The following is a 13,101-nucleotide window of genomic DNA, read 5'->3' on the forward strand; positions in this document are numbered from 1 at the left end:
GCATGGTTGGCAATACAAGGTTGGGTGGAAATAAAAAGATTTTGAATGTGGGATCTGAGGGTTTGTTGAGTCATAGTGCAGTGGACCACTCTGGGACTGCCATTATGATGAAAACATGTTTAAGTATTAGAGTTTGGAAAGCAATAAATTCCATTAAGAATAAAGAGTGTGTGAAATTTTTAAGAGTCAGAGAAGGTGTCTCCCATATGCTGTGGCAAACATAGAGATATTTGTTGACTCTTTCTATATACCAATTGTATCAGGATCCAACTCATGAAGACAATGTACATCCTCAACTTTTTCATGGGTTGGTCAAGATCCAACTGAGAGAATTGTCCTATAATCTTATTGTTGAAGAATCTAGGGAAAATTAAGTTAATGAGATTCTTCTTGCCATGATAACTATTTGTGAGGTATTTTAACTTTTCCTTATTATCACAATCTTCTCTTGTTATTATTAGAGTGTGTCTTTTAGTTCATCAAATAGTCACCAAAACTAAAGAGACAAGAACACAAGATGTTGGCTTTCTGCTAGGCCCAAATCCTCTCACTCTTTGAGAGGAAAACCTACACAAAATTCTTCTTATAGAGATTTCAGTTGACGAATACCAAGACCATGACCCTTGACCTATTAGGTCACTCCAAGACCAAGACACCAATCCTCTTCTATGTCATTGCTGAGATCATCATCATCACTGCTGCTTAACTGAGGTCATCATTATTGCACCACAAAGGTCATTATAGTTGCACCATTGTTGTACCTTCACATAGATCATTTCTACAGTCTCACTGAGATCATCACCATGTCAACGAGGTCTCTATACTGACCTTGTATTCATCGAGATCTTCATCATGACCTTGATTCCATGTCTTCATCGATGCATCGAGATCTCCATTATGACCTTGTCTTCATTAAGATTATGACCGAGACCATGGTTGCCATTATGCCGAGATCATGACTCTGTCTAGTATGCCGAGAGTGATCTGTGATCAGTGTCATAGAGAGTATGTCAAGAGTGTATCACCTTAATCTTCTTCATCACAAATATGTCGAGACAATGATTAGCACTGAGATCTATACCACGACAGTCACTGTTCTTTCCTTGCACCAAGGAGGTTGAGAATGTAATTATTAAGACAGTGTGGAGGCCGAAAACTTCATCTTTTAGTACCCATCCGAAGAACAAAGATCACTTATATTGTGAGGTCTCTAGACTGTACTCACTGTAATTATCCATGAGATTTCAGAGGCATCTGAGTTCCTGTCCTTTCTGTGGTGACCCTAGCCACATATATATAGTGGTCTGCCTCTATATTTGAGCCGACATGACATGTTGAACAAGCGTGTCTCTATAGGTTAGTTGACACGACTTCTTTAGCTATTTTTGGAGGCCGAATTCTTCCAAAGGGATTGCGCTTGTCTTTGGAGGGCTTCTACACATTTCTACACATTCAACATAGGCTTAAGAAGGGCTTCTTCATATGACATTGAATCTTTGAATAAATCCTAAGGCTCTCAATGGGAGCCACTAACAGATAAACCTCTTGCTCATGACACCCATGTAGCAAGGCATACGAAAATAATTTTATTTCTTTTATTTCATCATATACGATCATGTCATTATGAAGACCGAACCTAGTTACACTTTCTTTGACACTTATTCAACTTATTCATTCCTTAGGTAGCAATGTGCTTGGCTATTTCTTTAGAGATTATGGAAATTATTTCCCAGTTATTTGGGAAGGGCTTGGTATTCATATCCTTATAGAGTGCTCTACGAGATTTTTGTATCAATTCATATTTAGAAGCATGTTGTCCAAAATCAGCAGCACACACTTTAGCATTTTTGTTGCTTTTTGATTTGTTTGAAGTTTTATTTTAACATTTATGAGTGATCTTGGCATTCCCATAGGATGATCTTAACTAGTTGTATTTTCTAGTCCCATTGGCCTATTCTTCGGTCGCTTGTAGACATCATTTAAATTATTTGTCTAATATGTTTTATTTTGGATTGACAAAGAATAATGTTTTGGAGAGATTGAATATTATAATTTAATTTTGGTCACTACCTATGTTGTTATTTTTCTCTATTATTGATGTTAGCAAAACATATGTGAAACTTTTAGGTGTACACCTTGAGTGGGCCTTGTTACTAAAAAATCTAGCACCTGAGTACAAAGCCTCACTAGGCACTCTTGGTTAAGGGTAACAACGAGATCAACCACCATCGTCAACATAGTAGTTGTTCCCTTGTTGTTCAATGGATGGATACTATCCCCACAATGGAGTCTTTCCTAGCAGATCTTGGGTATTAGGTAACCCAAGAATTCCTAGTCTAATTTCCTATGTTACATTGCCTTTGAGGACAGAGGGACAAGTTTTCGGTACGGCTAGAGCACACCCCCAAATTTTCTAGGGGATGGCAAGTTGGGGATGACAATGATATATATATATATATATATATATATATATATATATATATATATAATTTTAAATTCACTATGTGCATAAAGATAAATCATAAATGATAAATACATCATTGCAATGAAATTATAAACATTGTAAATCATCACTACTATGGTAGTCGTTCTCTCAAATTTGCTAGAACTACTTGGGTTTCATTATTGCAGAAGAAATTATTAATTTACCATTTGTATGATCATCTTGTTGTCTGACTTGATGAGAGGATTCCAAGTGATGATGAGAGGAATGAATGAGTTGGTCATCTATTTATACAATCCATAAGGGGGTTCAAATAGCCTAAATGGCCTAATTAAGCCCCAAATAATAAAGTAATGTGCAATAATAACATGACTTGGTGACAAGACCACCAAGATAGCTGAATAACACAAAGATGAAGACTCTCAAGAGGGAAAAATAATAAACACAATGAGTCATTGTGCCATTGAAGAGGCCTAGTGGACTCCAAAGTGTGCCAATCCTCATGGGTCTCCAAGTGAATCGATAATGCTTGTATACCATCTGTAAGGGCTAAAATGATGATATAAGCCCTCCCTTTATCTCCCATGGTGAGACACATCCTCATATGGGCCCTGAAACATCTGCCAAGTGTGTGGTGCAAGTGTGAAGCCAGCTGGGCATGGTGGTTGAGGTGCATCATCCTCATCGAGAAAGGTGGAACACGAGCAATCAATAAATGGTGCCGAGGGATCCATGAAGTGGCAATCTGCTCTCTGTTATGGTGGAGGCCCATGGTTCTCAACGCTCACCCTGCAAGTGCCAATATCACCCTCTAGAGGGCTTGGACCCCGTATAGGGGAGACCAAATCCCAAATGGAGACCCACCTGCAATCCTGTGTAAGATCCAATGCGTCTCCTCGCTTTCCTGTACAACAAATCATTAGAGCAATTGAATAAAAGAGCTTACAAATCATGGAAAACAAGTGGGCACTTCATAGTGGCACGCCCTTCCATTAGTGGGCTTTGGCATGTAAAAGTGTCTCCAAGCTTAATAAAAAGGGTTAGCCAAGGATTCTATTAGGTGGTTTCAAACTTTAAAGGGGGTGACATGTTGAAATTTCTAAGTATTACTTGTTAGAAATTTTATCTGTATTCTCCAGTTTATTTTGCATACTTGTTTTAATTACTTACAAGTTATTTAACCATATAAACACTAAAATAAACACAATACAGTCTCAACCATCTACAAATCAATTGAAAGAAATAGACAAACACACAAGGGACAGCGTTATTTTTGGACAATCGTCCCCGAAAAAACCCAACTTGGGAAAATTGGTGCAACAGTTCTGAGGGTTTTATTATTAAGCAACTTTTCTTGAGTACACTGGGTGCCAAACTGGCTCACCCAACAGAGATAAAAATTCTGGTAGTAATACCTCTCTTTGGAAGCAGATATTCTGAAACTCCGCCCCATGAAACCCTCTCCAACATAATCTGAAACACTGCGTCAACCCTATTGGCCTTTGCGTTAGCCTGAAACCCTCTGCCTCAACCCTCTGAGGCTTTCCACAACCTCTCTGACCCTCTGCGTGGATGACACAGGTCCTTCTAGCCTCTGTGCAATCTCTATTGGCCTCTACGTGGCTCCCTCTGGCTTTGTGTTTGCATCTGTGCCGGTCTTTTGGCACTATCTCTGCCTCCGCGCTAGTCTTTCGGCACCATCTCTGCCTCTTTGCCTCGTACTCACTGCCCGTCGTGGCAACTTTGATCAATGGTTCGATTTCTCTTACAAAGCCCGCTCTAGAAAATCGAACCAATGTTTTACAACTCGGACTCGGACTCGGACTCGGCCGAGGATCGACTCCGACTCGGACTCCGACTCGGTAATGACTCGGCCGGCTCGATTTCAATGACTCGGTCGTTGTAAAAAATACATTAAATATTTATTTTTTTTATAAAAAAACATAATTTTAAAGATTTTCATTCAAGTTTCCAAACACACAACATTATAATATACATGGAAGACAACATATGATCAAAGTAGGCTCATGAACCAATCCATTATATCAAAATGGTACGGTGGTACCCAATGGCAATAGTAAATACATAGTCAACTGTAGTCTGTCATACATGATCAAAGACTCAAGAGTCAAAACAAAATACAAATAACCAAGGAGGCTAGTAGCTACTGCCAGAGGAGCCAAGATCATCTCGACCAATCTCTAGATCATCATCATCAAAGTCAGAGAAGGGGCCCCATGGCTCCTCCTCATCATCATCGTCTCCAACTGCAACTGTAGAAGTGGTGCCAGTACCACTAGGCTGTGCAGCAGATGCAAGCTTAGATAGAGTACAAATGCGGCTGCCCAGAACTTTGTCCAAAATCATTTGCCTCAACAAGAGTCTTAGGTTTCTTATCCCTTAAATGATAAGTTAGGTGCCCTTTGACAACTGTAATGAATTTATCTAATATTTGAGCATTGGTAGGCTGAAGGCGATCAAAGATATCTTTGACTATCTTATCAAATATTTGGATAAACTCCTTAATACTTGTGTTGCCTTTGTTTGCCATATGGTGAAAATTTTCAAGGTTAAAAGTTCCATCAACATCAAAAGCCCATCTTTTCATAAAAAATTCTTCAAATTTGTCAAAGTCATCAATGCTTCTTGAAGGGAGACTATGATACCATTCCCTAACATTTCCCTTGTATATGTACCACCTAACATAATGTTGAAGGCTTGGGTTTCACCAATTGCATTCATCTGCTCACCACCTTCCTCATCTTCACTTTCTGCATCAACACTATCATTCTGCTCATCTTTGGAAGATAATTCTTCTTGTCTTACAACATTAGTTGGAGCTAAGGTATTTGGGACATGGGGTGGACCCTCCTTGCCTTCTTCATTAGGTTTCTTGGCCAAAGGCTTATAATTTTGGTCAAAGTTTGATTTTTTCAGCAAAAAAATGAATTTTTTTTATAAAAACCGCTGCCCAGCCGTCCTTTCCATGACTCGGCCGAGTCAATACGGACCCGGCTGGGTTGACCGAGTCAGCTATGACTCGGCCGAGTCATAGCTGACTCGGTCAGCCGAGCCGGGTCATGGGCCGGGTCATTGTGCTGGCTATTGAAACGGTCCGAAACGGCCGTTTCGGTTTCAACTCGGCCGTTTCGTAAAACAGTGAATCGAACTAATTGATCACTCTAGTGTATCTCCAACTGACCCTCAAGCCTCCTCTTATACTTTTTCTGTTGAGTATTCAACGATTGAGATTATATCTCTAATCAAAGACTAATATTAGATTTGGCTTGATCCATGTCATTTAGAACCTTCTAACCCAATTTTATATTAATACCCATTAATATTTTTATTTTCCCAAGTTTAGACTTAGGAACCCATTAAAAATATTAATTATGTTAATATCTCATTCACTGGGTAGAACTTCCTCAAACCATTTTTGGGTCTTGGAGATCTCATGTGCTTTAGCCTCTCCACCAATTTTCATGGCTAGAGCACATTTTATGCTATCCCAAATCAACACTCCCTCTTAGCGAGGAATGTACTCTAGTAATGCTCCACCACTGAGCATCACCCTGATTATCCGACACCGGTACTTGTGTTGATGCTTGGCCTTCCTGCCCAATATCCTCTGCACTGTTGCATCCTGTACTGCTACCAATGCCACTGCTACATCTGTACGGCAGCTCCCTCTACATCCGTGCTACTACCGGTCCTTTCTCCCAACACTGCATCTGCACTGCAGCCCTCTCTCCTCAATGCTACATCGTGCTGCCTATAGCACTACCACTGCTACTGCTGCATTGCAACTCAGTTATTGAGATGATGGTAACTGATCTACCCAACGACTGACATCCTTGTTAGGCTAGAAACCCTCCTAATGTTGAAGCTCTCTCTGCCGCTATCCTGTGCTCCCTCTGATACCTTTGCGCAGCTACAACAAACTTTGTGCCTCTCGCACCGCTGCAAACACCTCTATGCCTTCCTGCACTGCTGCAACCGTCTTTGTGCCTCTCATACCACTGTAACCCTCTGTGCACTGCCAAGGACTATTGCACTCTAGCACTCTCTGCTGTTCTGTCCGCATCCGCTTCTACCAACATCCGCCATCTTGCTACTGTCACTTCGGGGCTCCCGTAGCCAGATATGATCCAAGAGTTTGGGTACCTCAAGGATCTTGCTCCTCATCTCATGTAGTCCTGCTAACTACAGCTCGATGTCTCCCCTCCTCTTCTCTAGAGGTACATGAGCACTCATGGCAAAATCATCCTCATCCTCTACCTTCTTTTTCGCCTTAGCCAGTGCTGCCTTGGAGTCATACGCCTCTCCCTTATTCTTCGTCCTAGGACACTGGGTTGCATAATGGCCCAACTCCCCATAGCTGAAGCACTTAATCTTGGAGAGGTCCTTTTTCTTCCTCTTCCCTTGCTACCCTGCAGATGCCAGAGCCGCATCCTCTTCCTCCTCTTTCTTGACCCAGGCTCCTTGGCCACTACTTCCTGCCTTGGTCAGCTGTCTGATCTCTTCTTGGCGAAGAGTTACCCACAGTTATTCCCATTCTGGAAGATTCGCTCTGTCCAAAATGCTTTGGACGAATGTCTCCCATTTCTTGGACACTGCGTTCAGGGCGGTCCTCACCATCAACTCGTGATCCAGCTTGGCCCTATGGAAGTCAGTTGGTCCCGAGTCTCTTGTAACCTGCTAAGGAAGTGATCTATCTGCTCCCCCTTCTGCATCTGATACGACCACAACTGATTCTCCAGTAGCATCTTCCTCTGCACGAAAGTGCCCTGATACGATGCCATCAAGGTGTCCCACATCTCCTTTGTTGTATCCTTCTCTGCAATATGCTAAACTACATGATCCTTGACCCCATCGAGGATTATGAAATTTGCCTTGTTCATCGGATCCTTATACTTTTCGTTATTAGCTGGGTCGACTAGGATAGCGACGGTTCTCAAGACGAAGGCCTTGATGCGATGTCTATCTAGAACAGACAGGGTCCTGGCCTTCCAAATGACAAAGTTGGACGCCTCGTCCAGCATGTCCTGATCCGTCAGTCTGTTCATGGCCATCTCTGCTCTTCTTTTTGACTCCTCTGAGTCTCTACTTCCCTCCTGGAAGTTCTCTCTTCAACTCCCTCTGAGTCTCTACATCCCTCCTGGAAGTTCTCTCTTCGACTCCCTCTGAGTCTCGATTTCCCTCTTGGAAATCCTTTTGCCAACAGTTGAATCGCACCTCTCCGATCTCCTTTGCTTCTGCAACACTGATCTGGATTTCTTGGCTAGAAATCCGCCTAGGTAGCGACTCCCTTCTACCTTGGTTCTGTCCCGTTAGGTACTGTTTTGCCTCAACATCAACAACACCTCACTAGCTTCACACTCCACAATCTGCCCACAACTTCCTATGCCCCAACAACTGAAGCACTGAGCCTCTAGGCTCTACGCAATCCCAATAGTGGTTGAATCGCTTGACTAGCCAACTGCGTCAATCCTACTTGGCTGAGCAAGATGATGTGGCTCTTCGTGAGTCTCTTCTGCCTTTCACTGCTTCTTTGGTGGCCCCCTCTTTGGCTCGAATTGATGACACAAGCCCTCTGCGTGGCTCCCTTTGGCTCTACATCTGCCTCTCTGCCTCTGCGCTGGTCTTCCAACACTATCTCTGCCTCTCTGCCTCGTACTCACTGCCCTTCGCTGCAACTCTGATCACTGGTTCGATTTGTCTTAGCAAACCTTGCTCTAGAAAATCGAACTCACTGATCACTCTGGTGTATCTCCAACTGACCCTCAAGCCTCTTGTTATACTTTTTCTGTTGAGTATTCAATGACCGAGATTATATATTTAATCAACGACTAAGATTAGATTTGGCTTGATCCATGTCATTTAGAACCTTCTAACGCAATTTTATATTAATACCCATTAATATTTTTATTTTCCTAAGTTTAGACTTAGGAACCCGTTAAAAATATTAATGATTTTAATATCTCCTTCACCGGGTAGAATTTCCTCAAACCATTTTTAGGTCTTGGAGATCTCATGTGCTTTAGCCTCTCCACCAATTTTCATGGCTAGAGCACATTCGATGCTGCCCCAAATCAACATGACATGCCCATGGTACATCCATCAAGTGGTAGGTGGCATGTGATATAATGATGGAATGGAATGGGGCATCAAGGGAAGGCTCCAAGCCAGATGCCACAGTACAAGGGTAGCCATAATAAGGGAAACCCACACTCGGGTGTATGAATGTAGGAGGGAGCAATCGTGGTACATCAGTTACCCCGACCTTTGTTTTTTCACCCTTCTTCATATGCCTTTTGCCTTTTATTGATTTTTCTTCATAATTGCTCGGGGCTATAGGGGATGAGAGCATGATCAGTAGGATATAGCAGTGATTACCTCCTTAAGGTGGGGTAATTCATTGCCCACCAGGGGTTGGGACAATCATGGGTTCCTTAATGATGTAAAGGGCCAATATGAGGGGCCCTAGGAACTAGAGTGATGTCCATAATGATAGGGATAGAGCTCATGTTTGGCTTTTGCCTACATGCTAAATATGTATGTCCAAACCATCTTTTGCATTTTATGGTACATTTCCTGTTGAGAGTGGTCGAAATATGCTTTTTCTTTTCTTTTTAGTTGCATCAACCTCTAGGGCATTGTTCCAGGCCCGACCTAAGGTGTGGACAAGGGGAGGGGAAAGCTAACTCCTTGTTGACCCAATGGACAAATGTGGACTCGGATGGGAAAGGTGATGAATGGGGTTATAATAAGCGGAGGGGAGGTGATGTATATGGTGTCAGGAAGCGGGACCATGCAACCAAAATCGCGTTTTCCCATGTAGTGTTGTTCCTAAAGCTAGTAGCCAGTAAAGGAGATCCCACGGGACTAGGATACAAGGGTAAATGTCAAATTGGGCAGAGGAGAGAAGAGTAGAGACCTAGTCCACTCTTTCCATCGAATTCCCCCACTAATCCATGCCCAAAAGTGTCCATGATAAGTAAACAAAAATACCCAACTACACAATGAAAGGCCATACCTTCATAGTTGGAGGGCCCACCTTAAAACATATGATCATAACGGATAGGCAAGGGACCACATGGCTAGTTTAGGTGGTGGAGATAATGGCACATCGATCTATTTGGTGGCTGCAAGGGATTGTTGCCTATCAACTAAGGACCATCTAGGAGAAGAATTTTCTCATATGGGTACTACCTACAAGTGGTGGGTAACAAGGTGCATGGGAGAGAGTATCGTGTGTGCAAGCTTAAGAAAGCCATATATGGTCTGAAGAAAGCACTGAGAGCATGGTACTCGAAGATTGATTCCTACTTGCAGCACATGGGTTTTCAAAAAAGTGATGCAAATCCTAACCTATATTACATTGTGGTTGGCGAGGATTCGCTCATTCTTGTACTGTATGTTGATGATTTATTCATCACAGAAGAGGAGAGACTCATTGAGCACTACAAGAGAGATCTTGCTTCAGAGTTTGAGATGACTGATATAGGACTGATGCACTATTTTCTGGGTTGGAGGTTTGGTAGGAGGATGGGCATATCTTCTTGGGCCAAGGCAAGTATGCAGGGGACATATTGAGGAGATTTCGTATGGAGGACTACATGCCAATGGCCACACCAATGATTACCAACCAGAAGAAGTTGCATGCTTCTAATTCTGAGTTGGTAGACCCCACTTTATATTATCAGTTGATCGGGTCATTGATGTATTTGGTCAACACTAGACTAGATATTTGTTTTGCAGTCAACACATTGAGTTAGCTTATGATGGAGCCTAGGAGGGTGCATTGGGTGGCTGCGATTCGCTAAACATGTGTTATGTTACCTACAGGGCACGATGGATTATGGATTGGACAATGGCCATGGTGATGGTGTCAGGTGGATAGGTTGTACAGACTCAAATTGGGCAGCTAGTGCTAGTGACAGGAAGAATACATCTGGATGTTGTTTCATGTTGGGTTCAACAATGGTGTTGTGGTTCAACAGGAAATATAGATTAGTGGCACTGAGTTTCGCGGAGGCTGAGTACATTGCAACTAGGTAGGCCAGTTGTCACTTGTGAGGCAATTTGGCTTCACAAGATGTTGTATGGTGTATTTGGTCAGCGGTTGAGACCAACTGCGATTTATTGTGATAATCAGAGTTGTATTAAACTCACGGAGAATCTAGTATTTCATGACAGGTCAAAACATATTGAGATCAAATACCACTTCATTGTGATTGTGTTCAAAGAGGGGCAGTGAAGCTAGAGTACATATCCATTGATTAACAGGTTGCAAACATTCTCACCAACCCCTTTCCAAGGGGCAAGTCTACTTCAGGGATAAGATGGGAGTGGTGAGAAACACCTTCCTCGGTAAGAATTGATGTTGAAAAAGGTACCAAGGAGGTGTTTCCTAGTGCTTTTTGCCTAAGCCTAGGAAAACAAGTGAACCCACCTTTTTAGTGTGACTTTATGAGATCATTAAAGTCATGTGACTTTTTAGTCACTTTATGAGGTCTAAAAGTACATTGTTCTTTTATAATATTAAAGTGACTTTATATTTTAAAAGTGACTATGAGGCAAAAATTACATGGTACATCAAGTTATTAAAGTGACTAGAGGGGGTCATTAATGAAGGGGGAGACATGAGAGAGGGTCAATGTGAGATTAGATCTCCACTCTTGATCAAGAGAAACTAAGATCTAATCTCAGCCCTTGATCTTAGGGATAGGTCTTCTCATCTCTATGGAGACTAAAATGGGGGGAAAAGGCAAAAGGAGATTCATTCTTCATGTGTAGAGTTGGAGAAGAGGAGAGCAGGAGAGGAGAAGCAAGGAGAAGGCTGAGAAGGCATTTATTTGCAGCAAGGAGAGACCGCATGAATCCCAAGGCTGGAAGGGTGGCATGCAGACTGAGAAGGTACAGAGGTACAGTAGTTCTGACAGTGCATTTTTCGAGGCAAGTACATGACCAAAAATCGAGAAGACAGGTCTGACAGCACAGATTTTGAGGGAGAAATTTGCTGGTCTGAGGCACGAAAATTGAGGACAGAAAAGTCACTGAGGCATGAAAATCGACACTAGAAGTGCTGAACAGTGGCACAATTTTTGAGGGTAGAAGTCTGAACAGTGGCACAATTTTTGAGGGCAGAGATTGCTAGAATGTTGCACAAATTTCTAGGCAGCAGTTCGAATTTCAAGGAGCAGCCCTAAATTTCAAGGAGGGGGCTACATGACAATTTTTTTTACTTCATGCATTAGCCAGGAGTTGGGTGAAAGCAGGGTAGAGCTCAGGCTAGGGTTTTATCCATGCACTTTATTATATCCTAACCAATTTTTTTGCATTTTATCATCATGGTTCATGCTCTTTCTTTTGTTTCTGCTGCATCAACCTCTTAGGGCAAAATTTCCAAGTCCCTACTCAAAAATAAGGAAATCAGGGAAGCAATACTGGTGACAGATAGCATTCAACTTGAAGATGGGATGTGGATTCAAGAGACAATTGGAAAGTGCTAAGTCTGGATTACCATGGACACACAACATCATTCAATGCCTCCTATTTGTGCCTGTTCTAGACAGTGGAATGAAAGGTCTCAGGGAAGGTCACACTGGACTAGGGGCAGGGTATAACCAGCAAGGTGAAGCAATGGAAAAAAATGCAACCAAAATTAGTCTATCATCCAATTCAATCTTGTGATCCATACTAGAATGCCCTTAAACGTTAAATGAAAACACTTGATTACAAAAATGGCTAATGCACCTTACAATAGATGACCTACCTTTATCTGATGAGTAATCTAGATGTCATAAAGCACTGACCTGAACATGGATGGAGGGCCTTTGAGGCTAGGTATTTATAGATCATCACAGAGGTGTTGGCTGGCAAGCCGATCAGAATAGGATAATTGTTTTTCTCCTAGGTGTTACCCACATGGGTGGGTAACAGGCCTCATGGTTAAGAGCAGGTATTATCTTTTAGGAGGTCACAGTTTCGAATACAGAGCGGTGTAGGGTATGTAGACTTCTATGGTGTGTAGACTTATTGAGTCAAATATCTGGACAAAAGGTGTCCCTTGTCCCACAAACAAGGGATCTCATACATCAATTTGGTGTCTGGCTAGGCCATGACCTTATTAGATAACTTTGATTATTATTTTCTTGGCCATAAGTATTGTACACTGTAGATTAATAAGGGAATTGCAGGAAAGTGGAAACTGCTTGTATGCCTTGTAAATTATTGTTGTTTGTCATGGTGTTTTCTGTTAATTGGAAATGTTCTGTTCAGTTACATGCCATCTTTTCTGAGCAATATATGTTTTTTATTGCATAGGCTGTAGAAGTCAGCAGATTGATTGGTATGTTGAAGCCAGATAAATCAGAAGATATGATTGTATCAGCGTGTCAGAAACTTATTGCGATATTTCAAGATTTCCCAGACCAAAAAATGCTATTTGTCAGCCAGCATGGGCTAGTGCCTTTGATGGAAATGCTCGAAGTAGCTAACAATCGTGTAAGTGCTCTTTTCTTTCCTAGTATAGATGGGCATTCAAAATGGCAGGTAGAATCTAATATTTCATCTGTAAGTTCATTTGCTCCAGATGTCTATGATAACAGTCACTTTGAGAGAAATATTCTGTCAATTTAAGTTTTTGTTTTTTT

At 41.9% G+C, this 13,101-nt stretch overlaps 1 protein-coding gene across 2 annotated transcripts in view; it reads left to right on the forward strand.

Annotated features, from left to right (window-relative positions):
* Nucleotides 1-13,101, forward strand: part of LOC149178508 (MAP3K epsilon protein kinase 1-like) — a 199,982-nt gene that overhangs the window by 172,634 nt on the left and 14,247 nt on the right. For both annotated transcript variants that reach the window (XM_089420367.1, XM_089420368.1), the window contains one exon: nt 12,773-12,952. In XM_089420367.1, coding sequence (XP_089276493.1) covers nt 12,773-12,952 — 180 coding nt within the window. The remainder of the gene's footprint in view (nt 1-12,772; nt 12,953-13,101) is intronic.

The sequence above is a fragment of the Pinus tabuliformis genome, chromosome 4_1 (genome assembly GCF_031772625.1).
Source record: "Pinus tabuliformis cultivar Carrire ecotype Pingquan chromosome 4_1, CPIR1, whole genome shotgun sequence".
Taxonomy (NCBI): Eukaryota; Viridiplantae; Streptophyta; class Pinopsida; order Pinales; family Pinaceae; genus Pinus; species Pinus tabuliformis.